The sequence below is a fragment of the Rhamphochromis longiceps genome, linkage group LG13 (genome assembly GCF_057381845.1).
Source record: "Rhamphochromis longiceps isolate RC_006_pf linkage group LG13, R_longiceps_female_GT1.1, whole genome shotgun sequence".
NCBI classification, from domain to species: domain Eukaryota; kingdom Metazoa; phylum Chordata; class Actinopteri; order Cichliformes; family Cichlidae; genus Rhamphochromis; species Rhamphochromis longiceps.
In genome coordinates this window covers 1315015-1342709 of record NC_140569.1, presented here as the reverse complement: position 1 = coordinate 1342709, position 27695 = coordinate 1315015, and the positions used below count along the sequence as shown (strand labels likewise).

Genomic DNA, 27695 nt, shown 5'->3' with positions numbered 1-27695 from the left:
AAAACTCCCACTCAAGCGATAACATGGAGCAACAACAATCTTTCTTTAATACAGCTTACTCTCGTGCTGTTTTACATGCCACACACTTCCTGTTGAGTGGGTAAGTACTGCCACCTAGTGGCGCATGATGTACATCAGTATCGATTACACCACATCCCCCTTACTGAAGTTAGGCTGGTACATTCGTTTGCTCTTCAAACAAAACATAACTGCATAATATTTTTTTCAATACAGACATACCCCAGCATTTCAGGAAACATAAACTTTGGTATTTTCATAAACACTTTCTCTTACACTCTTAACACAAGTTAAACCTTGTCCTTTTAAACATGCTATTCTCAAAAATGAAACTTAGCGTTTCGAAATACAACTTTTCCCTTTCCAAACAATCAGCTTCACAGATCAAGTCTTTTCGGTTTAATCACTTCTCTACAGACCAGGTTCTAACCACACCTGCTGTATGGGGTGCGCTTGGCTCAGAAACAGCCTCTATAGGGGTGGACTGGATCTGTTTTGCGTCGATTTGAGTCTCTGTTTGGGGGATCGGCACAAGATGACCGCAGTTCCTTCTGATTGTCCCTTGGGGTCCACTGATGATGTACGATGTATGATGAGAAGTTGAGCCGGGCTGTAGCCATTCACCAGTGCTGTTGTTCTGCATGCCAGCAATGCCTTGTATGGATCGCTGGCTTTCTTGAGGAGATTTTTGATGGTCTGGACGCCTCTCTCCACCTCGCCGTTGCTCTGCGGGTACCTGGGACTACTGGTGACATGCTCAAAACAGTAGTCCTTTGCAAAGTCTTTCATTTCTTGACATGCAAATCGTGGGCCATTATCGGTAATCAATGCTTCAGGTATTCCATGGCGTGCAAATATTGACTTTAAATGCACAATCACATTGGCTGAACGAGTTGGGCTGAATTGAGCAATCTCGACATATCTCGAGAAATAATCTACTACCAACAGATAGTTTTTGTCTTTTAGTGTGAACAAATCAGCTCCTACGTTCTGCCATGGCCTCTCAGGTAAACGTGTGGGCACAAGAGGTTCCCTCACGTTGACTCTCTCCTGTATGCACAGCCTGCACTTAAGGACAAGTTCACGGATCTGATTACTTAAGCCTGGCCACCACACTGCTTGTCGGGCACGTTCTCAGCACTTAACTACCCCTTGGTGACCCTCGTGTATTTTGTCCAAAACTGCATTTCGCATGTTTGCAGGTATGACCAACCTTGTGCCTCTCAGTAGTAGTCCATTGTGTACACTCAAAACTGCTCTTTCTGACCAGTAGTGTTTTACCACTCCCTGCAGCTGGTTCCTGTCAGGCCAGCCCTCTGCACAGAACTTCAGACTGTAGCTGCTCGCGGAGATCTGCAAGGTATTTGCTGCTAGTAGGAAGGCCCTTCAGCACTGCATCCACGTAAATATTGGTGTCCTCCATAAGATCATTGTCTCTGGGCATCACGCTGCCTGCCAGCGGTACCCGTGACAGCTTGTCGGCTGTGGTGAGGCTTTTGCCTGGAATGTGCCTTATAGTGTAAGAATACCTCATTAGGCGCATGCGGAATCTCTGTATCCGCGGTGGAAGCAAATCCAAGGCTTGCCCTCCAAGTAGGCTCACAAGTGGCTTATGGTCGGTCTCAGGCTCAAAGTGTAGCCCTAGAATAAAGTCACTGAATCTTTCACAGGCCCAGGTGAGCGCCAGCGCTTCTTTTTCCAGCTGAGCGTAGCGCTGCTCTGTGGCTGTCAATGATCGTGAGGCACACGCGACTGGTGACCACACGTCATTGTCTTTCTGTAGCAAAACTGCCCCCAACCCGTATGAAGAGGCATCTGTGGAGATCTTTTGGGGTTTGTTTGGGTCGTAAAGCTGCAGTACTGGAGCGGATGACAGTTCTCCTTTTAAACTGCTAAACGTGTTTTGTTGCTCGTGCCCTCAGTACCACGTTTTTATTTGAAAGCAAGTCTTTCAGTGGTTTGTCTTTTTTTCAGAGAGGTTTGGGCTGAATTTCCCCAGCTGGTTCACCATTCCTAAGAAGCTCCTAAGCTCACTCACGGTGCTTGGCTCTTTCATATTCTGCGCCGCACTATATTTGTCAGGGTCAGGACTCATGCCTTCAGATGACACAATGAGTCCTAATAATTTCACTGCTCTTTTGCCAAACTCACATTTTGACATGTTCAGGGTGACGCCCGCCTTCTCTGCACGGACGAGGACAGCGTGGAGTCTCATGTCGTGCTCCTCTCTCGTGGATCCCCAGACAGGGATGTCGTCCATGTGGCACACGACTCCCGCGAGGCCGGCTGTCACTTCCGTCACCACCATGTTTTGGAAATGCTCCGGTGCACTGGAAATACCAAATGGCAAACGATTGAAATGGTATCTACCAAAAGGCGTAATAAATGTGGTGAGGAGAGCAGATTCTTTGGCCAGCGGTATTTGCCAAAAGCCCGTGTTAGCATCGAGCTTGGAGAAATACTGCGCACCTGTGAGCATGCCTAGTGTTTGGTCTACAGAGGGGAGGATCTTTCACGACACACTGACTCATTTAACGGTGTCATGTCCACGCAGATGCGGACTTTCTCTTTGTCCTTTTTGGGGGCTACGTCCATGCCGCAACACCAGTCTGTTGCTCTTCCACAGGACTGCGTGTTTGAGAGAAACAGATAAAAAAGAACAATGTTTTTTAAAATGCAGAAATGTTTAAGCAGGCTTTTCAAGGCTTAATATCCTGAAAGTAATTTTCTTTGATCATTTTAAAAAGGGCTCAAGTTGGTTCAGTGATTTATGAAAAAAGCAGAAAAACATTGTCGTTTGTGGATTTTACGGCAGATTTTGTGCGTGTACATTTCTGTCCACGGAGGTGTCGAGGCGGGCACACGGGCCAAGTATTCAGAAGCTCCAGGAGAGGGCGGTGAAGTCATTCGGTGCAAAAGGAAACTGCAATAACAACAGAGAAGACCAGGAAGCAGCTGCAAAGATTTGCGCATGCGCCATACACTGTACCAAGTTAAAACTAGAAACGACGGTGAGTTGTTTGTCATTCTCTGCATAAAGTGTAAAACTGCGTTTTTTCTTAACAGCGTCTGGTCTGTGAAGTTGTTGCGACTTGTGACTTTGTTCGAGGGCAGCTGGAGCTCTCAGTGCGTGGGCGCTCGGAGTGTGGTTACACGCCGTGCTGTCAGCTGCAGCATCGGAACTTACTCTGTAAGATGAAGCTGAACTTTACCGGAACCTGCCTTCTGCTCTTGTTTAAAATACGCATGTGCCGTTAACAGTCCAATCCACATGGCCTTAATAAACAGAGGAAGCCCCTAAACCCGAGTGGGTGATAGTGGAAAAGGGCTGTGTGAGAGGGTGTGGGTCATCATCAAAAAGTGAGATTTGAGGCGTTACGACGTTAAAGGACGTGAGGGGCCGTGGGTGTAACAGGGAGACGCCGAAGCGTCCTCGTTAATGCTCTCAGTGCGACGCAAAGAGCCAGCTGGGCTGTTTAAACGATTCGGTGTCTTTTCTTACAGAAACGTCAGTAACGGTTAAAGATGACGACCTCGTGGAGCGACCGTCTGCAGAACTTCGCTGCTCTTCCAGCCAACATGGACGGTGTGGCCATGAAGAAGTATCGTCGTGAAGCCCACCACAGGTAGATGGTAGTCTGTCCGCTGATGCTCATAAAATGTGCAGTTACACAGTGCTGCGTGAAAGTCTTGAGCCGCCTCTCCTTTAGCATAGTTTGCATGGAGAATGTGTGCAGTTGTAACAAGCTTGGAAGTCCACGTTGGAGTGAGCACCTGCATGCTTTCAGCTTTCCGGGCTTCGTTCCCGAGCTGTTCTCCTGATCCTGGCCGTCTTTGTTGTGTTCTGTCAGCATCACTCTGCTACAGGATGCTGTGTGTTGTTCTGTGCAGGTCTGCTTTTACCTCATTGTCCAGTGTTTTGGGACTGTGCTGAATGTATGTGTGAATTTTAAGATTGTTTGTGAGTGCTCTAAAGTTGCACACATTTGTTTGTGGAGCATATATTACACAACTGTAACCAGTATTCCAACCAGCGATGCTGGGGATGTTGATCACTTGCGAGTTATGAATGCAGAAAATCCACCCTCTGGCAACAGCTGCAGTTTTTAGCCGCCAACCTTCTGATTAGTTGATGATCTGCTGCCCCTCCTGAACTACAGCCACCCAACCCCAGGCCAGTTCTTGTATATATAGAATCCACAGCATGAACACAGTGTTTTAAACTATTCACAAAATGTGCTGACATCCACACATAAATTCAATACAGTTTGACTACATGTAAAAGTATTTTGCAAAGACCAGTTCTGCATTCCATGAGGGTACATCTGTCACCATCTTACAATATTGTGATTGTAGCCGTCCCCAACTCTCTGTGAATGGGACTCATGGCCATTGATTCAATTCAACTTTATTTACACAGCGCCAAATCACAACAACAGTCGCCTCAAGGAGCTTTATATCGTACAGTAGACCCTACTGTAATACATACAGAGGAAACCCAACAATCATATGACCCCCTATGAGCAGCACTTTGGCGACAGTGGGAAGGAAAAACTCCCTTTTAACAGGAAGAAACCTCCAGCAGAACCAGGCTCAGGGAGGGGCGGGGCCATCTGCTGTGATTGGTTGGGGTGAGAGAAGGAAGACAGGATAAAGACATGCTGTGGAAGAGAGACAGAGGTTAATAACAGATATGATTCAATGCAGAGAGGTCTGTTAACACATAGTGAGTGAAGAAGAAACACCCAGTGCATCATGGGAATCCCCGGCAGCCTACACCTATTGCAGCGTGCATCGAGATATCGGGTCGTTAGTACGCTGCTGCCCTTTTTATGTGTTTCATGCAGCTTTAGTGCCTGCAGACCAACAGACCAGATTTAGAAGATGGCGCCTGTGTTTGGCTTTGCTGACCTTTGACTTTGTTATTTTTACTCTGTTGTGTCATGACTTTAGCCATTTTTCTCTGTACCCAAATATTCAAGTTCGTACTTGCATGTTTGCTCAGAAGGCTGTGGACTGGGAGGATGCAGTGTCATCATTCTTTAATGACATCACATCAGGTCACATGGGTTTTAGACCTGCCCCTTCTTCTTTTGTCCAGTTTCCTCAAATATTTTGAAGATGGACACAGTGTCAAGTTACACTAAGTTTTAGCTGACTGGCTGAAACGTTCCTGTGAGAATGCTGGATGGAGTGAAATGGGTGAAAAGTGTTGTTCAAAATCACATTTAAGAAATGATCAAGTCGGGCTCCTTGGAAATAAAACGTAACGAAACTAGCACCGGCTCAAGACTTTTGCACAGTACAGTATTTCAGATTGGATATGTGATCAAAAAAAAATGGACGTACATTTAAGCAGCTTAAAGAAACATGGCACATAGTTAACTTCAAGCAGTTGTAGCTGAAGTTAAAGCAAGTTGGTAGAAAATACACACGAGTACTTTATGTACAGTTTTCCACTTGTCATAAATAAAACGGCAACATTTAAATTTCAGCATGAAGTGAATTTTACGAGTGTACGGTGTCTTGGATGGGAATCCATTAGAGTTTAGTGATTCTGATTCCCTGATCAATATCACGCTCTCTCATTGGGTTCTTATTGGCTCTGCTTGGAGAGCCGCCGCCATTTCTGCAGCATATCAAAGACTTGAGTTGCATGCTGCGTGGTCAAATGTTTGTGCACGTTGGAGGTCTTTCCCGTCTTTGTTGTGCTCGGTGTTGGGTTTATTACGCAGAACACTAAAACGTAATGCAGCACATTGTTTAATTACTCCCAGGAGAAATGAATCCATTACACTGTCTCCCTAAAATGACACGAAACACGTAACATAATTACCACTGAACAGTACAAACCCCCCCCCCCCCCCAATTTTTGCACATGTCGAGGAGCGTGTCAGGCTACATTTCACTGTGTGTTATACTTGTATAACTATGCATGTGACAAATAATAAAGAACCTTGAACCTAAGGCATGAACACAAAGCCAACAACAGTTTAAAGTGATCGTCACAGTGATTCTACATAAGAAACACGAACAGTAGAAACGAAGGTTGCAGCCTCATCCATTTGTTTCCCGTTCAAATTCAGGGCTGGTCGCTGGGCTGGGGCCACCGTCGCTCTCGGGTCCTTTTGTGTAATGGTCACATCCACACTGTGTCGCTGCTCTCTTCCTCTGGCACAAGAACTGAAATCAGCCGATTGTAACAGAGAGCACAGAGCAGCAGGGCGACAGCAGGGCCAGCCTGGCTCTTGTAATAAGGGGTTCTGTCTGACTTCAGGTTGTGCACTGCCCTACCAATCGTTACTCTGTCATTCATACCCAGTGCATACCATTCAGACATGTTCATGAAGAAAAACACACCAGTGCTGTAATAGAGGCCTCGTCCTGTTGGCTGCGGTCAGCTGTGAGCTAATACAGGAAGGATCTAGTCTTTGCAAAAGAGGAAAAAAGGGAAACAGAAGTGGACGTCTTACAGAAATCTACGGCTGCAGCAGTTCTCTTGACTCATTCTTTAAATATCCAAAGCATCAAAGTGACAGTATTACTGCAGGGTCTACCTTACAATATAAAGCACCTTGAGGCGACTGTTGTATAAATAACATTGAATTGAATAGTTATGGTTAATTATTCAAATAAATAATGGTTGAGCATAATAACTATGATTTTTAAGGCCTTTAAAAATCATAATTATAACTTATACATATGGACTATTAACCTTACTGTAGATTCACAGTTCAATTACTGTCACCTCAGATTAAAAACATGCATATCGGTCTGATCAGTTTGTCATTATCCTGAGTCTCTGTCTCCTAGCACAGCTGCTGTAGCATCGGGGGTTTGCTAGAGTTGGTGTCGGTTTTGTTGAGGCGCTCTCAGCCAGGCAGGAACTCGGATGGAAAACGTACAAGTTCAAAGGAAAGTCCTTAATCAGCTCTTGTTTTCCACTTTATCATTTAGTCAAAGCTCAACCTGTGATATCACTCTGGCATGACCGAAGGATAAGAACAAGCAACCAAAATGAAATAAGACTGTTTCTTCTCATTCATTCTAACCAAACAACACACTGACTCGTCTCAGATGTGTCACTTATAAAGCCACAGACCCGGGCTTTGTTATATTGCTACTCAGATGTATTCAGAACTGTATTAAAATGTCAGCTGTGCCTGTTTCTTGTATGTTCATAATTTTAAACGAATAGTAGGTAATGAAGGCAGATCTAATTACTTTTGTTAAGAGATAAAAAGACTGTCTGCAGTCAGAGAGCAGCAGGAGTGGTAATATTAGCACTTCTGTGGTAATACTGCGTGTATTTTCTATTACAAAGCTTTCCAAAGGATCTGGCTCAAAACCATCCTGCAATGAGGTATGCCGTCCTATTGTTACTGAAACTGTGAATGGTGACGACGTTACTTTTGAGTTGTGATGTCTGTGATGTGGTTTGACCTTCCATGAAGCTCTCAGCTCATGGAGCTCCATAATATTAATGATTGGGATTTCTCACTGTGAAGAGAGCAGCTCTCATTGTGGGTTCTTGGATTTGCATTTCTCTTCTTTCTCCATCTGCCCTTTTATCCTTTTATTCCATTATTATACATCAGATGAACTAAAATCCAAAATTACAGGTTATTGTCAGTTCCAAAAGTGTCTTCTGTCGTTATTTCGCAGTGTGCCAAATGTTTTTAGCAGATGAAACGTCTCGACTGCAGAGAGGCCAGTTCTGTACTTTCTGCTGCCGTGCTGGTATAGCTGTACTTTGCAATTTAGCATTGTCATGTCTAAATATGCAACACCTGAAGAAGATGTCTACTTCAATAAATCACTTAAAGCACTTATCGAAGTAGACATCTTCTTCAGGTGTCACTTAATCACTTAAAGCACTTTCTACTACAAGTAGAATCCAGTCACACATTGGTACGGCCCTTCATCTGTGCTTTTTTTAAAGATTTGTTTTGGCTTTATTGGACAGAGAAAGTTAAGACTGAGGAAGACATGAGGCAAAGGGCCGCAGGTCGAATTCGAAGCCGGCCGCGCTCAGCCATGCGGCATGTTCATCCAACTGAGCTAAACTGGTGCCCTGCTTAAGCACTTTTAACTTGAATCTACATGCGCACTAATAAATTGTGGGTTCAGTAGTTTTATTTCAGTAGATTTGCATGTTATTGCATTCTGTTTTCTCTTTATGTTTTCAATTTCCCCAAACTTTTGACGTTGGGTTTGAATCTCCATCCTTTAATCTGTACGTCTTTTATTCTTTCCGTATACACATTTATTTGGATTTGGATGCTGCTTCATGGAAAATGTTGTCAAGTCTTTCAGATTTTTCCCATTCCTGCTTGGATAATACCTGAAACATCCAATTTTCACGTTCCGCAAGTAGAAAAATCCAAGATTTCATTTGGGATTGTTGAAAATAGTTGATGGCAATGTGCATGAGTTTGGTTCTCTGTTGTGAGCTCCCACTGGCTCATCTATTAAACTGCAGTTTGTGGCTGGTTAGCTGAAGCCAGCCTGTGTGATATGAGTGGCTTCCATGTGCTAAAGTCATATGTTGCCTTTATACAACATGTTGGTGTTAGAACATTCTGGTAACAGTGTTACCAACTGTTACACCCCGGCCTAGGCAACCGGGGTGCAACGTAGAAAAACAAAGATAAGGAAAATAAAACCACGAAGGCTCTCCACCAAAATCCCAAAACGAAAATATCCCATGACGAAAGTATTAACAAACCCATTCACAACTATTTACAACAGACTATTTATTTACAACAAAACACCAAACTATTTACAACACGGGGGAGATCGCGACCATGACACACTGAAACACAGGGTTTAAATACATAGAGGGAGCAATCAGGAAATGGACCACAGGAGGGAAACACAGCTGGGGCAAATTAGAACTGACGAGACAGGGAAAATGTAAACTGAACACACTAAGATAACACAGACTTTCAAAGTAAAGCAGGAAATACATAAGTCATGCAAAAACAAAACACTGACACACCGAAACGTAACACCAACAAACTGCAAATGGCAAAAATCAACTGGAAACACTGGATCTGGTACATCTGGATTTCTGCTTTAGCTCAGGTCACATTATCAGTTCAGTGAGGACGATATGAGCTCACACATTTGTCTGCTGTTTGGGTATTTGGTGACTAATCTGAGCTTTACATTACTTCCACTTCTCACACTGTAAAGCTCATCGCTGACATCGCTGGTCCAATCATCTTCCTGCTCGCCTTCTTCAGGCCAGTCAGCCTCTACTCTGCATGTTCACTGCTTACCCGTCATTCTCCCTTGCAGATGCCTTCATGCAACCAACTCCGTCCCGTTTCCGCCTCTCCCATGTTACTCAGGCTCATTCAAGCCTCCATCTTTATCTGCACCACCTGTGTGTAGACTCTGGGGGGTCCTGCCCTAATTCTTATAACCGCTGGGATTCCATTCTGTGATGGGCCATCAGTCTAATGGCCACATAGCTTCATTTTTACATCGTGGGAAACTCCCCCTACTGTCAGTGTAGAGAAGTTACATATTTACCAGTTTGTCTACATGATAAAGAAAAAGCAGCTGTGACAAAGACAGAAAACAGTCAGCACGACTCTTTGGACTTAAACTGTAAGAACCAGTTAATGGACTGGTTCTTGTTAATGGACTGGTTCTTATAACGCTTTTCTACTCTGAGCACTCGAACACAACGTGCCTCATTTACCCAGGAACGTTTTCTGTGCTCTTTCTATGTGACTGCTTTCTGGCTAACATTCATTCTCCTATGGATGCATCGGAAAGCCGGGTTATTATCTTGCCCAAGGATATTTGGCATGCAGACTGGCACAGATGGGAAATGAACCACCAACCGTCCAGTTAGTACTACCTGAGCTACAGCCACCACGCTAGCTCACTGCTCAGACTGTCCAGGTTTTTTTGGTTTGTTTTTTTTAACTGATTTCGTAAAAACAGAGGGGCAGAAATTTCTGCAGTTGAAAGTCAAAACGGAGACTTTTCTCTCGTGTAATTGTTCGTTGCATAATGACTTTGTGTAGTACGATTGGCAGTAAGGGATGTTTTCATTAGAAAGTAGTTGGGCATAGAAGAAATAATTGAATGGGTGAGTGAGGCTTGCAGTATAAAGTGCTTTAAATGCTCGAGTAGAGTATAAAAGTTTTTATATAAGAAATAGTCTGATGACATTTTTCTGACCCCTGACCTTGAGGCCGAGGTCACTGAGATTCAAACTCATCTCAGATTTGTGGTAGATACACGTATGATGTTAATTTGAAAGTCCTGCATCACATTACCTGCCCAGCAAGGTGACATCATCAGCCTTTTCCAGCTGATGGTAATAACAAGCGTAAGTTTTATCTGAGGGACTGAAGCTCGGCCTGCATCGTGCATTAAGACTTTGCACTGTTCTGTAGTTTCTGTCCTTGCAGACTGATTTGTTGACTGTTTACTGTGGTCTGGGTGTGTGTTGTGGGAAAAGTAAGCAGTGTTGTTTCATTTGAGTTTTAGATTTCATTACACTTTCATCTGCCGTGCAGTCGCTGACCGAACGATTCTCCTGTTTCAGAGTGTTTGTTAATCGAAGCCTGGCCATGGAAAAGATCAAGTGTTTTGGTTTTGATATGGATTACACTCTTGCAGGTGAGTGAGTCTTTTCTTTAATGTAAATTCCACTTATTTATTTTAGGTCATCCTCCTTAACTCCACATATATGTGTGCAGCGGTGGTATCCCAAACTGTTTGGACAAATATGTCGACCATCAACAATGGTGGGAGAGAATCAAAGAGAAACTGGCTTCTTCTGTGTTTATCTGTCTGACACACTCGACCCAACAAACAAATACAAAATTAAACAAAAAGTTAAAAATCAAAATGTCTCTTCCAGTGATCTTAAAAACGCTGTATTATAGCTATATTAATACTGAAACAAACAAGAAAAGAAGGTCAGATATTCCCTCCAAACAAAACGTAGAAATTCTTTGACAGAAAAACGAGCATGTTTTAGCCGCGTGAGTCACAGTATTAGCTGCGGTAAGCTGAGCACAGCAGGATGGTGGACACGTACATGCTCGTGCAAGTCAGCCGTGCTCGAGTCCTTTGCTGGCACCGTGCGTCTGCACCGCTTTGGTTTCATCCTCAGGTTTCTCTCTTTCATCCAGTTTAAAGTTAAAGAATTCCCAAATTGGCGACTTTGTATTTTTTGGCAGCTAGTTCCTCCATGTTTGGACTTCTTCTGTGTTCTAAACAGTCCGTGCATGATCACGTTGCCCCGCCCATCAGAAAGTGGCCTGCGTGAATATATCGCCTATCGTCAGAAGAATATTACAGAATGTTATCAGCTGTAAACAAAAGCCCTCCCTGCACCTAAATCTGCTGTCAGAGAACATGACTGATTTAAAGCACCGAGCTGAAGGAACTTCCTAGATAATGCCATCATCTACGTCTACCTTAATTACGTGATTATTTAAATATTTAGACAAAACCTATGACGGTAGGAACCTGAAATGTTCCTTTTTTTGCATTTTCTGTATATCAGTCTGTGAAGTTAACTTTTAGAATTCACATTATAAAATAATAACAGAATATTAAGTGGAAATATCCACCCCCACCCAGCCACAGGAACCGCTACGTTTTATGTAGAGTTTAAATAAATATGATCCCTAAAAACGTTGCCAAAGCACAAATGTGTTTGTTTGAATTTATGGGCATCAAGCATGCAGTGTGCTCGTGGGAGATATGACCGCGATGCAGAAGAAGACCTTGCTAGCTTGTTGTTTAAACGATAGAAGACACAGTTTGGTTTTGTTTGGACCGCTGTATGAATAAGACTCTTTCCATGGTGGATACAATGACATCCGTTACTGGAAGGATTGTTGTGAACCTGAGCTTGTCTCTCTGCTTTTTTAGTGTATAAATCTCCTGAATATGAGTCCCTGGGCTTCGACTTGACAGTGGAGCGCCTGGTATCCATTGGATATCCACAGGAGCTGCTGAACTTTGTCTACGATCCCTCCTTCCCCACCAGGTAGGTTCACAGATCCCAGCTTTATTATTTCACTTCACCATTGCACCGAATGGTGAATGTCAAGTGTTTATGTTTTCACCTATTTCCGTGCTTCACAGAGGTCTGGTGTTCGACACAATGTATGGGAACCTGCTCAAAGTTGATGCCTATGGAAACATTCTGGTGTGTGTGCATGGGTTCAACTTCTTGAAGGGGTAAGGTCCATTACTCCCACTTTGCTTTAAACTGGGCAATTATACAAACCTGTGTCTTTAAATTCAGCTTAGGTGATAAAAACTGTTGAAACTTGACTGTCCTGTCAAGCGCCGCTCAGAGGAAGTGCTGCATGCCGGTGTTTCTTCAGAGCACGAAACCTTTCGCTGGTGTTCACCAGTACGTTCACTGGTTAAGCCTGTTGGGGGGATTGTTGACGTTGTCGTTGTGCTTTCGAGGACGTGATTGTGGATCAGGTCAATATTTCTCTACTTCAGCAACCAATGAATTTTTCTGTGCTGAAGGTCAAAACTCAAATACAGGTGCTGTGGACATCTTCCAAGTACAGCTGAGGCAGGCAGGAGTTTGATTACAGATTCTAGTATGATGGTGCTGCTGAGCTAAAGCACCCAGAAGCCATTCAGTTCTTTAGCAGCTTAATTGTGGCTAAAACGCCGCTACACTGGTTTATCTGTGTGTCTGGCTCATGAGCTGCACATCTGGGTGAGCTACAGACCGAAGAACTGAGCACACTGGATTTAATCTGCCAGCAGTTTTCTACCTGTGACTGACTTCTTGGACTCATCCCTGTATTCCTGACATCTTCCCATGCTGTGTGCCACACTCGCATCATGTTAACAAGCATGCTGGTTTCAGTGTAGAGTTTGGACCGCTGCAGAGGGAGATGATAATGTTGTGAGGTTTGTATGCTTGTATTTATATTTGCTACTTCTTGGTTACTATTTCTGCTCAGACCTGACATCAGAGAGATGTACCCGAACAAATTCATCCAGCGTGGAGACACAGACCGCTTCTATATCCTCAACACTCTCTTTAACCTCCCCGGTAAGTAAGCAAAGCAACTCTGGAAGTTTTCTGATCTTAAAATTCAAACCTGAGCCTGATGCAGTCTGTACAAAAAGGATATAATAAAACAAAACATGCATGTCTGCAGAAAGACTACATGTGCTTTATCAACCTGGGAAAGGCCTTTAACTGTGGGCCAGCTGTCAGCCAGCTGTTGTATACCATTTACATACAGCTGTGGTGAGAGCTGGGTTTGCATTGGCAGCATTAATGGGGACTCTGTAGGTCGGGTTCATCGGTGGTAGCACGTTGGCGCTCCATGCTAAAGATGGGACTGCCTGTTTTAACCACAGGGAGCATCTGTTGTCAGTCTGTCAGAGGCAGTGTCGAAAATATAACACGTGTCGGGCTTGTGTGGAGAAGAGTAGAGGTATGACCGTCTATGGTGTCAGCTTCTTAGGCACAAACAAAATCCCGTTGACATGCTGGATTGAGCAAATATATTTAGCAATATCAGTAGATCGTCTAATCCAAAGAGAAGCAACCACAACGGAAATCTGGAGTTTTCTGATGGTGCTCAGGAAGTGATTTCATTAAGTGGATTTTTTGGTGTCACTCCAACCAAAGCAGACATGACGCCAGACCACCAACCTATGACTCTCTCCCCCACCGATGTAGGAGCGGTGCTGAGCAGGATCAATGTCCACAAGGCTGCAGGCCCTGATGGCATCCCCGGGCGTGTTCTCAGAGCGTGTTCTGGGGAGCTTGCAGGAGTGCTCACAGACATATTCAACCTGTCCTTGGCCCACGCTGTGGTACCGGCCTGCTTCAAATCCACCTCCATCGTCCCGATACCCAAAAACTCCAACCCATCTTGCCTCAATGATTACCGCCCAGTAGCACTCACCCCCATCATCACTAAGTGCTTAGAGCGACTGGTCCTAGCACACTTCAAATCCTGTCTCCCCCCCACCCTGGACCCCCACCAATTCGCATACCGCCGGAACAGGAGCACAGAGGATGCAGTCTCCATCGCACTGCACTCTGGCCTCTCACACCTGGACAACAACACCACCTACGCCAGAATGCTGTTTATAGACTTCAGTTCAGCGTTCAATACAATCCACCCCTCACAACTCATCAGGAAACTGACAGACCTGGGTATCAGTTCCCTCATCTGCAAATGGTTACTGGACTTCCTGACCAACCGCCCCCAACATGTCCGGCTGGATAACCGCTGCTCATCTACCATCACAATGAACACCGGTGTACCACAAGGCTGTGTGATGAGCCCTTTCCTCTACTCCCTCTTCACCCACGACTGCAGACCTGCTGATGGTTCCAACACCATCATTAAGTTTGCAGATGACACCACGGTGATTGGCCTCATCAGTGACAACGATGAGGCCGCCTACAGGGAGGAGGTGGATCGTCTGGCTGAGTGGTGCGACACAAACAACCTGCTGCTTAACACCGAGAAGACCAAGGAGCTCATCGTGGACTACAGGAGGAATGCTGACCCACATCCACCCATCCACATTAAGGGGACGGCTGTGGAGCGTGTGAGCAGCTTCAAGTTCCTGGGAGTCCACATCTCCGAGGATCTCACCTGGACGACCAACTGCTCCAAGCTGGTCAAGAAGGCTCACCAGCGCCTCTTCTTCTTGAGGACTCTGAGGAAGAACCACCTGTCCTCAGACATCCTGGTGACTTCTATCGCTGCACCATCGAGAGCATCCTGACCAACTGTATAACAGTCTGGTACGGGAACTGCTCTGCCTCGGACCGGAAGGCGTTGCAGAGGGTCGTGAAAACTGCCCAGCGCATCGCCGGAGCACCACTTCCTGCCATAAAAGACATCTACAGGAAGCAGTGTCTGAAAAGGGCTGGGAAAATCATCAAAGACCCCAGTCACCCATCACATGGACTCTTCACCCTCCTGCCCTCTGGGAGGCGCCACAGGAGCCTCCGGACTAAGACCACCAGGTACCGGAACAGCTTCTTCCCCACAGCTGTCAGACTCCTGAACTCTGCCTCCTGACATCTGACCCACGTTAACTCATGGACTGAACATACACACACCCACAATGGACAACTGTACCCTCAAACACAATAATAACATGGACTGAACCACCACTCACAACCACTAGCACTTTATATAGCCTCTGTAGAAACTATCTACACCCTCACTTATCTTAACTGCACTACTGTATAGCTCTGTGTAAATAATCATTCTGTACATTCGATAATCTTTAATCCTACAACTGTTTACAACTTGCATAGTTCCCATTTCTGTATAGCTGTATATCCCAGATTCTGTAAAGTTATTTATTTCATATTCTGTATAGTTTTTCATATTTATATCCTGTTCATATCCTGTACATAGCTTGTACTCACTACAGCCTGTACATACTTATAGTTATAGAATATTCACAACATACTTCATACCGTGTACATTATAACATACCATAATAGACCCATTTCTGTAATATACTCACATATCTATATTATTGCTAATATATATTGTAATATATCTATATCACTAAAGCACTTCTGGATGGATGCAAACTGCATTTCGTTGCCCTGTACCTGTGCATGTGCAATGACAATAAAGTTGAATTCTATTCTATTCTATTCTATTTCTAATCTTTTTTTTTTCTTTAGAATATTTTCTCATGAACAATCATTGCTTTGTCTAAAATATTATAATCCAAAGTTTCAATTTATATCCAATGATTGCTGTTTAATTTTAGCTTATATGGCAAATCTTTTTTTTTTTAAATCTAAAGACTCATCATAGTGATAGTGTGAGGAAGCTCACGCTGGAGCACTGACACCTGCTGGTCATTCGATGTACTGCATCATGTGCTCACATGTTTGTGATCCTCAGAATCACCTCAGGTCCAGTTCACACAAAAACAAATTCTTGCATCTTTAACAACCTAAATAAAAAGGTCGGTTTTAAAGCTTTCAGTACATGCAGATTATTATAAATACCCCAATAAATTAATTGCAGTAAATGTTTATGTAATGATTCAAAAACAAATAAAAGCAAAGCAAAAACAGTTTGTTACACTTGTGCATAATGTTAGTGCAAGGACAAGGGCGTTTACTGTCACAAGTGACCTCAGGAATCAACCCTGCAGACTGAGGATCAGCTGTACACTGCTTGATCCAGTCTATGACGCGTGAGTCAAACCCAAACGTATGCAGAGCTGCTGATGGGATTTGCAGTTCTTTCTCTGTATGCAAAGAAAGATGTTCAGTAGCGTTGGCTGAGTGTACCTTTGATGCTGACATGAGTGAGAGTGAGCGGTGGCTGGATGGGAGGGTAGGATCTTCGCTTGTGTTAAGAAGCAGAGTTGATGTTTAGAGCGGCCTCCTCTCCATCTGTCGTGTTGTTTACACCTTTGTCTGTCTCTGACTCCTGTTGGGACTGCTGCTGCTCCTCCTGCACTAGTGTCAGCAACAGCGACCGTTGGTGACGGCTTTGTTTGAGATGGTGCAGCCGCTCACACGTCAGTAAATGTGATTTCATTTCTGTCTCTCACGTTTACTTTGCCCTTTTGTTTGTCCATCTTTATCAGCCTCTTGTTCCACATCAGACTCTGCTCAGTGTGTAACGACACCAGACCCGATGACAGTTTGATTAACTCACACGGTTGCTGTTACAAACACTGCAGCTCGCAGCGCCACACAAACACCACCACAGACAGACGGCTGTTTATGCTGTCGAGCGTGATTGCAGATGCCGAGCACGTGCGTCCGTCAGCATCCAACACTCCATTAGTTTAACCACACTGAGCTTTGTTGCAGGGAAGAAACGAGGCTACAGGCTGTTGACTGGTTACAGGCAGATATTACTTTGAACAGGACGCCCACATCCACAGCTCCCTCACACACTCAGCCAAAGAAAGAGGGATGGTCGTGTTAATTTATAGAAAACTGTAGACGTGAAACAACTAATACGAGTTCTAAATACGGCTGTGAGGAACATTATTAAACAGTATGTGAGTGAGTTTGGTCTTTGCTGGTGTCACCGCCCTCGCACCAGTGCACCACTCACGCCCTCGCACCAGTGCACCACTCACCGCCCTCGCACCAGTGCACCACTCACGCCCTCGCACCAGTGCACCACTCACGCCCTCGCACCAGTGCACCACTCACGCCCTCGCACCAGTGCACCACTCACCGCCCTCGCCACGACTACTTGTTAGCTGGGCTTTTTTCCTGCAGCAGACTCGGGTTGTGTGCAGGATTTCAGCTCATGACTCAGGCAGTTCATAAACTCCAAGCCCAGAGCTCGTCGCTCAGGACAGCTCAGAGTAGAGATGCAGGTATTTATCCTGAATGTCTCCGGAGTGAGGTCATTAGGGCGTGTCCGCCTGGGAGGAGGCCCCAGGGCAGACCTGAGCCACACTGGAGTGATTACAGCTCCCGGCTGCCTTTGACGGCTGGGAGAACTAGAGCAGGGGGCTTTGCCTGGGTTGCTGCCTGTGACCCGTGCCCAGGTATCCTGCAGAAAGTGAACAATGACTGCTGTGTTTCTGCTGGTTTTGGTTTGTTTTTCCAATGAACGGGTGCAGACTCACTCTCCCTTTCCTCAGAAACCTACCTCTTTGCCTGCCTGGTGGATTTCTTCAATAACTGCTCCAGATACTCCAGGTACTGTAGGCTGAGTGATTCAGGCAGCGAGGGGCAGCCGCTCCTCTGATGATGATCTGTTAATGACTGATATTGCTGTAGTGTTTCATCATCATAGTATTCTTTGAGAAACATGGAAACGCTGTAAACATAATGTGTCCCTGTAGCTGTGAGACTGGATTCAAAGACGGGGACCTCTTCATGTCCTACAAGAGCATGTTCCAGGATGTCCGAGATGCTGTGGACTGGGTTCACTTCAAGGTAGAGACTCCTGTGTCCTAGTTCCACGTCCTTCAGTCCCTGCTTGGTCCATGAATGTCCTCAGTAACCTGATTTACTGTCACAGGGCTCCTTGAAAGAAAAAACCGTTGAAAACCTGGAGAAGTACGTGGTGAAGGACGTAAGTGGAGCAGCTCCGATTCTACAGAGTGAAGCTGTGGTGGTGGTGACACATATTGTTGAGAAATGTATAAATGAAATGATTTTAATGATTCAGTTTTTGATGTGTTTGTAGCCGAAGCTTCCTCTGCTCCTGAGTCGCATGAATGAAGTCTCCAAAGTGTTTTTGGTCACCAACAGTGATTATAAGTACACACAGGTAAAGCTCACAACAATAAACAGCTGTTTTCATCTTCTTCTGTAGAAAACCTCAGAATGAAGAAGTCTGACGGCTGCATGAACAACATCATCGAATTAGTGCATCATTTATTAACTATTAAACTAGTCTTTTTTCCTTTACAGTTTAACTATAGGTCAGGCTTATCTCCAACCTTTTAATCTCAGAGATTAGTAGAAAAATCTCTACTACAGAGAAATCGATGCTGGATGACAAACACCAATTAGTTAAACCACAAGAATTGTATTCAGCCCGAAAACCTTAGAAACAGGGTGTCTAACCAGACACTTCCTGGGATTAGCTTTGTCTCCAGTAACTGTGAGGAAGCTCCCGCTGAAGCACTGACACCTGCTGGTCATTCGATGTACTGCAGCCCGACTATGAGGCGGCTTCGACCTGGATGCTCATCGTAAACAAACATGAGTGTCTGCTTTCTCTGTAATTAGAACCTCAGAGTGATGCTGAAAATGTTTTCAACTCTGAGCACGCTCGCTGCTGCTGCCATGGAGATGCTGCCACCACCAGTTTCCCTGCAGGATGTTTACCAGTGTTGGTGTTTGTCACTAAACTGGAGAAGCTTTTTGTCCCTTTCAGAGCTTTCAGTGCAGTTTGACTCCCAGCAGGCTGAGGGAAGAAGCCTTGTAGGCTGTGCCTAATACATGAAGCACTGCTAAGATGCTTCCAGCAGGTTCTCCCACCTCTGCAGAGGATTTGTTTTGTTAAAGTGATTTTTGGAGTCACCTTCTCGTCTAAGGACCTTCTTCTCCGGTTCATCAGTTTGACCGCAGAGCCAAACATCTTCAGCTTCACAGCTGTTGAAGCTGCTGTGGTCTTTAGATCCCCACAGTCTTTGACACTGTTTCCCTCTTCTGTCATTTACCAAGTTCTCCCTTCAGCTTTGATCTATCCAGGGAGGGAGGAAGAGAGGGAGGGAGGAAGGGAGGGAGGGAGGAAGAGAGGGAGGGAGGGAGGGAGGAAGAGAGGGAGGGAGGGGGGAGGGAGGGAGGAAGAGAGGGAGGGAGGGGGGAGGGTCGTCATTGTGGTGTGAAAATGGAAAATTTCAAACATGATTGATGAAAAAACTCTTGTCTTACAGAAAATTATGAGCTACCTGTTTGACCTCCCTCATGGTCCGAAGGTAACACGGATGATTAAAGCTTACGTACACATTTGACCTACACGCTCAGACTGATGTGTTATTGTGTGTGTGGATGGCCTTGCAGCCGGGCACGCCCCACCAGCCCTGGCAGTCCTACTTCGACCTGATCCTGGTAGATGCCCGTAAGCCCGTCTTCTTCGGGGAAGGAACGGTGCTACGACAAGTCGACACTGTGAGTGTACTCGAGTGTAGCCGGCTGCGTTGTTGCCGTGTCTTTGATACGACTAGCATGATGACGAGTGCCGTTTCCAAAGTAACGTCCTGTGCTGTCACACGCTCGATGCATCTTCACCACACGACCGTTCCTGTGACGGTGCTGCAGTTAGAGCCACTCACCGGTGCCCGAGTGTACGCTTCCTCCCACACAGTTACACCAGCCGCTGAAATGTGGCTGATGACCTGCAGCTCACTCAGCACCAGGCCTGTGAAGACATGAGAGATGTGGTTTGGCCTGGGCTTCCTCTGTGAGCTTTGGGTTCTCATGTCAGGGGAAATTCTTCAAAGTACCTGTGATACTGCGCTTAACCCACAGATGATGTTCGCTGGCTGCCCGCTGATACTGAGCGAGAGCAGGAACTTTCATTTGCACAAAAGATAAGTTAGTAAATGCTGCTTATGTGACGTGTTGTCTTTCTTTCAGAGCACAGGACGGCTGAAGATCGGCACGTACACTGGACCTCTTCAGCACGGCATCGTTTACTCTGGAGGTAAATTTCAAAAACAGAGCTGTGCTGATGTTGGACAGGATCTGATGTTTAGATGTTCTGATCAGTCAGGACTTTGTCGTATTTACAGTCCTGACCTGTTTTTGAGTAAAGGGCTCGTTCCTTAATCCGTGACTCTCACTGCATGATGTAAGAGGTTCGTCTCTGAAACAAACAGAGGTGATGTGCAAACATGTGTGAGCCGAGTCACAGCTCCAAACCTGAAGCTGATGGTTGTTCCTGGAAAGCTTGCGCTTACAACAGCTCAGTTTAATCAGACCGATGCTTTGTTGTAGAGTCAGGTTCTGTCGCTGTGGTTCGATGGCTGTCCTCGCTGGTTTCCATCATGCATCCAGTGCTGTGAATATTTTTGTACCCTCCTTCTGACCGATCCCTCTGATGCTCTGTAACCATCTGCAAACGTTTCGCCTTTTTTGGCTCAAATTGTAAATAATTCACATTCCAGGTGAGAAATGTTTTGAAATGATTGATTATGGTCATTTTAAGAAGTGTTTTTTCTGTCCTTGTTTTTGTGTCTCAGGTTCTTCAGACATCGTCTGTGACCTTCTGGGCGCTAAAGGAAAGGACATCGTCTACATCGGAGACCACATTTTTGGCGACATTCTCAAATCTAAGAAGCGTCAGGGTTGGAGGACGTTCCTGGTGATACCTGAGCTGGCCCAGGAGCTGCATGTGTGGACTGACAAGAGCTGTGAGTCTGGGCTCACACGTGTGCACATGCACATAAGAATAAGCATGTTTATCCTGTGGGCTACAGGCAGCACAGACGGAGAACTGTGTGTGTTTGACTCTTTCTTTTGTTTAAATCCGACACCGTTGCAAAGCCAGTTTGTTCCTGCCGAGGTCGATGTTGCAAAGTGTTTGTAGAGTCAAAGGTGAGACTGTGTAGAAACAAACTGCTCAGCTGCACCCGGGTCTCAAATTCACACATTCCCCGGTGCGTTGGTCACTCTGGCATGAACAAGTGTTCAGAGGGTGAAGGTCAGGAGTGTGGGCAGGCCGTTCCTCCTGCAGGTACAGATGAACTGCTGGGCGTGCGGGGGCAGAGGTGTGGTCATCTGGGATGACAGTTTGGTCCCAGACTATGAACACGTAGGTTTGCCACTGGCTCTTCTCTTCACATCCCTCTGCACTGAAATTGCCTCCAATCACAACAAACCTGTTTCCAGCGAGGGAGATGTTGCCGCCACCTGATGTTGCAGCAGTCGCTCCAGCATTCTCCACCTTTGAACCTACGATCCAGCTGCAGTAGGCAGAACTGAACTCATCACTGAACATAACGTTCTGCACATGTTCAGGTTTCAGTAAGTACATGTTGCCGACAGCGGCGCAAACAGGCAGCGAGGCCAGAACTGCAGCTCTGTGCAGATCAGATACCAGCTGACCGGTGCAGCAGGCGCCTCAGCGCCCGGGTACCGGAGGTTTAAACTGTGACAGGAAAGATTTGGTATGTTCATGGGTTCAGCTCACACACTCGTCTGCTGTCCGGCCCACAGATGCATTGTGCTTCCAAATGTGGCTCCGTGCACGGAAACATTCCCACAGTTTAAGATTGATTTCCAAGGAGCGTTGCTGCAACAAAGAAATAATCACAGTTCCCGTGCTAAGTATGTATGAGTGCAAGCTTTTATACAGTTTGTTCATTTAAACAAAATAATTACTGTTAATATTTAATTCATGTTAAATGTTGAGTAGGCAGCTCGGCACCACCTCAGCCCATCAGTCATGCGCGTGCCTTTGAAGCATCGATGAGGCCGTGATGAATGAAGTATTCTGATGTTTCAAACTGTAGATTCAGTGCCTGTGTCCATCGTTGGTGTGTGGTCTGTGGAATAGCTCAGCTGTACTACGTTACCTGTCTGTGGAAGTGTGAACAGTAAAGATTTCACTGATAACTCTGTGAAGGAAATAAACTGACACTGTTTTGTTTTCTAGCCTTATTTGAAGAACTTCAGTCACTGGACTGTTTTCTGGCAGAGTTTTACAAGTAAGGTTCTTCTTTTGTCTGATAAGCAATTTAAAAACAACAAGAAAACATGTTGTGGGCTCGGATGGGCCTCAGAGTTATATCTGCAACACTGATATTTACAGCAATACAGAAAGAAATGTTGAGTGTTTTACCACCGATCACAGCAAACAAGTATATTGATGACAGATGAACAAAGTGTGAGTCTGAGGCTACAAGCCTCCAGCAGCATTGTCTTGTAGTAGCAGCGGCACAGCATAAAATGCAAAGTTAAATATAAGAACCAGTGTAGGTAGCCTGGGAGGTTGGGCAGGTATCGAGCACAGATGTAACAAACCTAAATATATTATATTGCCTTTAACCAGGAATCATTTCGAGCTGTTAACAGAAAGATCAGTGCAGAAGCTTCAACCTTCAGCTGTGGAAACTACATTTCAAATGACTTGTCCTCAGGCACATGGACAGCAGCAGCAACGAGAGGCCTGATATCAGCTCCCTGCAGAGACGCATTAAGGTACAACTTCCTCTGAGGCTGGCTCAGCACAGCATCACTTCTGTTATCAAATGCATCAAATGTAAGTCGGTTCTTTTTCTAAAGACATGTTAAAGAAATGCAGCGTTTACAGAAACACAGGTATAAAGGTTTTTGCACCTACAGTTAATGTCCAGTAAAGTGAAGTGTATGAACAGTGACAGCATTGTTAGAATTTCCCTCTGTACGCTTCCCCACTGGATTTGTAATCCACCAGACGGAGGCATCAGTCTCAGCTCATTCACAGCAACAGTCGCCTCAAGGTGCTTTATGTTGTAAGGTCGACCCTACAATAACACATACAGAGAAAAACCCAACAATCATATGACCCCCTATGAGCAGCACTTTGGCGACAGTGGGAAGGAAAAACTCCCTTTTAACAGGAAGAAACCTCCAGCAGAACCAGGCTCAGGGAGGGGCGGGGCCATCTGCTGTGATTGGTTGGGGTGAGAGAAGGAAGACGGCATGCTGTGGAGGAAGCACATCACTCAGTAGAGCTGGCCTGCTGGTCTTTAAAGCACAATGTTCCCTGGCTTAGCACGCTGTGTGTAGCTACGGTTGAGCATCGTAGTCTGGGCTGGCAGGTGAACTGAAGCGGTCTGTCAGTGGGATGGCCATGGGCCGGACCTGTTCCACAATCAGTCTCCTCAGTGTGTGGTGTGTGTCATTTAGGGTCATTTAAACGTGACCTTTTTTTGGCACAGGCACGAGGCATGACCTCTTTCACAGCACGGGAACCCTTTGTAGATTCATGCTCGCCCTGAAGATGTGATGCGACTGTGGAGTGGAGGTGTGGATCTATACAGCGTTCCACAAAGTTCCATAGTTTCCCAGTTCTCAATCAAAGTTTTCCTGTGGAACGCCCCCTGAACTAGGATTTAAAATCGGACAGAGTTACAATCTAGTGAATCAGACACAGAAACAGGTGTCAAACTAAACCTGTGTATGTATGCAGAGCACTGAGCAGGCTCTGCTGCAGCCATGTTCTTAGGTGCAAAGACAGCAAGTATTATGGGATGTTGCTAGTGATACATGAATAGCTCTACCTTCATAAGAATCCTGTTTTTTCCTTGTTTTGCCAACTTTCCTGTTGGAACACACTTGAGTTGTGCACTATGGTGCAGAGTGCAGTTGGAGAAGGACACATTAAAAGGACTTTAACAAGAAGAAGAGGGACTGTGAGGTGGGGGAGGGAGAGAAGTGTTTATATGTATGCATGTATATACAGTGGATGCAAAAGTATTCGGCCCCCTTGAACTTTCCCACATTTTGTCACATTACAGCCACAAACATGAATCAGTTTTATTGGAATTCCAGGTGAAAGACCAACACAAAGTGGTGCACACGTGAGAAGTGGAACGAAAATCAGACATGATTCCAAACATTTTTTACAAATAAATAACAGCAAAGTGGGGTGTGCGTAATTATTCAGCCCCCTGAGTCGATACTCTGTAGAACCAGCTTTTGCTGCAGTTCCAGCTGCCAGTCTTTTAGGGTCCGTCTCTACCAGCTTTGCACATCTACAGACTGAAATCTTTGCCCATTCTTCTTTGAAACAGCTCCAGCTCAGTCAGATTAGATGGACAGCGTTTGTGAACAGCAGTTTTCAGATCTTGCCACAGATTCTGGATTGGATTTAGATCTGGACTTTGACTGGGCCAGTCTAACACATGGATATGTTTTTTTTTTAAACCATCCCATCGTTGCCCTGGCTTTATGTTTAGGGTCGTTGTCCTGCTGGAAGCTGAAGCTCCGCCCCAGTCTCAAGTCTTTTGCAGACTCCAACAGGTTTTCTTCCAAGACTGCCCTGTATTTGGCTCCATCCATCTCCCCATCAACTCTGACCAGCTTCCCTGTCCCTGCTGAAGAGAAGCACCCCCAGAGCACGATGCTGCCACCACCATATCTGACAGTGGGGATGGTGTGTTCAGAGTGATGTGCAGTGTTAGTTTTCCACACATAGCGTTTTGCATTTTGGTCTCATCTGACCAGAGCAGCTTCTTCCACATGTTTGCTGTGTCCCCACATGGCTTGTGGCAAACTGCAAACGGGACTTCTTATGGTTTTCTGTTAACAATGGCTTTCTTCTTGCCACTCTTCCATAAAGGCCAACTTTGTGCAGTGCACGACTAATAGTTGTCCTATGGACAGATTCCCCCACCTGAGCTGTAGATCTCTGCAGCTCGTCCAGAGTCACCATGGGCCTCTTGGCTGCGTTTCTGATCAGCGCTCTGCTTGTTCTGCTGTGAGTTTAGGTGGACGGCCTTGTCTTGGTAGGTTTACAGTTGTGCCATGCTCCTTCCATTTCTGGATGATGGCTTGAACAGTGCTCCGTGGGATGTTCAAGGCTTGGGAAATCTTTGTGTAGCCTAAGCCTGCGTTAAATTTAAATAACTTTATCCCTGACCTGTCTGCTGTGTTCTTTGGGCTTCATGGTGTTGTTGCTCCCAATGTTCTCTTAGACAACCTCTGAGGCCGTCACAGAGCAGCTGTGCAGCTGTTCTGCAAAGAAGAATGGGCAAAGATTCAGTCTGTAGATGTGCAAAGCTGGTAGAGACAGACCCTAAAAGACTGGCAGCTGGAACTGCAGCAAAAGCTGGTTCTACAGAGTATTGACTCAGGGGCTGAATAATTACGCACACCCCACTTTGCAGTTATTTATTTGTAAAACATGTTTGGAGTCATGTATGATTCTCGTTCCACTTCTCACGTGTGCACCACTTTGTGTTGGTCTTTCACCTGGAATTCCAACAACATTGATTCATGTTTGTGGCTGTAATGTGACAAAATGTGGGAAAGTTCAAGGGGGCCGAACACTTTTGCATCCACTGTATATACATAACTTAAGTGACCAATCACAATAGGTTTGGTCTCCAAACTAGACATCACTGAAAGACAGGAGGACGAGCTGCAGAGCTGAATATGCTTCGATTTTTATTAGAAGTGATCCAGATGGGAAGGATTAGAAACCAGTATGAGAGGGACAGGCTGAGGGGTTGAGCTGGTATGGACGTACGCAGAGGAGGATGCTCTCCTGTGGTGAACTCTAAAGAGAGCAGCCAATAGAATAAGCAGGAGGTTATCATAGAGTAACCAACATATTACTGTACTGTTACCAACTGGTGTTGTCTTGGGCATCACACCACCTGTTCCATAATGCTGGGATGAGGAACTGCGTATCCTACTGGTTTGATGCTAACAGCAGCTGGGACCTTTGACTCTGCAGCACCAGCGAGTCTGACGTGACTGTGCATGTTTGTGACCTTTTCAGAAAGTGACTCATGACATGGACATGTGTTACGGCATGATGGGAAGTCTGTTTCGGAGCGGATCCCGGCAGACTCTGTTCGCCTCCCAGGTGATGCGCTACGCTGACCTGTACGCTGCCTCCTTCATCAACCTGCTCTACTACCCCTTCAGCTACCTGTTCAGAGCTGCACACGTGCTGGTGAGAAACCTACACCCGTAGTTGTGAATGCAGTAAGTCGAAAAGCTCTCAGGAGTTTCAGATTCACACGAAGGTCTATCGGTGGGTTCAGTTCAGTACGTTAGACATTTAATACTTAGGCAACCATTTATGTCGAGTATAAAGACCCCCCCGTGCCCACCCACACCCCATGGGGGTCGTTGTTAGAGACGAGAAAGTGATTCTTGATTTCTGTCACTCACTGAACCGTGTCCCTCCCAGATGCCTCATGAATCCACAGTGGAACACACACACGTCAACATCATGGACATGGAGTCGCCGCTGGCCACAAGAGACCGCCACGACGTCGACTTTAAGGAGATCGAGTGCAAAAGACACCAGCTGACCCGATCCATCAGTGAGATCCAGCCGCCGCATTTCTTTCCTCAGGCCCCGCAGGAGATTACCCACTGCCACGATGAGGATGATGACGAGGAAGAGGAGGAGTAGGGGAGGGCCGTGAACCTTTCCCCAGAAGAGCCTGTTTCCATTTTTACGTTTGTCTTTACTTTGATTCGTAGCTGCAGCGAGCGAGTGCTCACAGAGAGGGACTCTCAGTCCGCGCTCTGCTTTTATCTGGGCTTATACGTGCTGTGCTCCATGCTGCGCAATATCAACGGTTGGTTCTCACATGTACCGATTGTGCACCGAGAGTTTGTGCCACGCTGCAGTCACGGCGGACTTCTGCTGTGACTGTGGGAGAATATCAGAAGTTCAAACTGGGTTTGTTGTTGCTGAATATCACGGTCTTCCACTGATGTTAATCTGTGACCAGTCTGAAAGGGCTCTCATTGGTTCAGCTGTCAACATGTTGCAGATGTGCTGTTCCTGGAGTGGGCTGAGATCAAAGTGCCTCAGTGTTATTACAGATGCTGTTCAGTGTACACGCGCTTTTCTTTTCTCATGTTTTTATGCTGCTGCCTTGATTTTAAAGAAACTACAAATATGTCCGACCAATAAAGCTGCAGCGAGGGCCTTAAAGGTTGTAATTTGGCTGTATGCTGGAGTTTTCAGGGGCAGCGTTCCTGCATTGGTACAGATGTGCCAGAGGGAGCAAGACTGGTGCCGACAAACGGGGCTCGCAAAGTATCAGGTAAGATACTTAGATCTGACTGCCAGAAGAGGGAGACAGGCAGCATGTTCAGGGTCGCCAACAGGGTCAGGCTGCTTCGGCTGCTGCTAACGAGCGACTGCAGTGATCGTGCTGCAGGCTGAGACGGGTATTCGTCCTCTGCTCTTCTTTTCTCCTTCCTGTGGGTCAGTTTGAGTGACGGTCCTGTGAGGTCTGAGCTAAAATCAAAGGATGCTTTTTGAACCTGGACGTGCCCAGGAGGACTTTCATAGGACGGACTCATCATAATCCATGAAGCTGAAAGCATGTTTTTATGTTTTATTCAAATTTCATATGTCAGCAACGGAGAGTGCAAATGCTTTTTTTATTTTGAATTATGCTGGGGGGGAATGATAACATGCATTGTTCTGCAGTTGACACGCTTTTTCATGGCTGCAATAAAATATATTACATTGCTGCTGCGTTTTGAT

General features: G+C 45.7%; 1 protein-coding gene across 4 annotated transcripts; it reads left to right on the top strand.

Moving 5' to 3' along the window:
- On the top strand, nucleotides 1-27695 carry nt5c2a (5'-nucleotidase, cytosolic IIa). 4 transcript variants are annotated; one of them, XM_085427410.1, is made up of 18 exons: nucleotides 2716-3029; nucleotides 3523-3644; nucleotides 10589-10662; nucleotides 11929-12046; nucleotides 12145-12240; nucleotides 12993-13084; nucleotides 17653-17710; nucleotides 17857-17950; nucleotides 18036-18089; nucleotides 18204-18287; nucleotides 19402-19443; nucleotides 19529-19636; nucleotides 20105-20171; nucleotides 20710-20880; nucleotides 22125-22176; nucleotides 22609-22669; nucleotides 25959-26135; nucleotides 26376-27694. In XM_085427410.1, the coding sequence occupies exons 2-18, from the start codon at nucleotides 3544-3546 to the stop codon at nucleotides 26601-26603; spliced, it is 1677 nt and encodes a 558-aa protein (XP_085283536.1). In that variant the 5' UTR covers nucleotides 2716-3029; nucleotides 3523-3543; the 3' UTR covers nucleotides 26604-27694. The 4 variants fall into 4 exon arrangements, with proteins under 4 accessions (XP_085283538.1, XP_085283536.1, XP_085283537.1 ...); XM_085427411.1 differs by lacking the exon at nucleotides 2716-3029 and adding an exon at nucleotides 3121-3208; XM_085427413.1 differs by lacking the exon at nucleotides 2716-3029 and having other exon boundaries at nucleotides 3544-3644; nucleotides 26376-27695.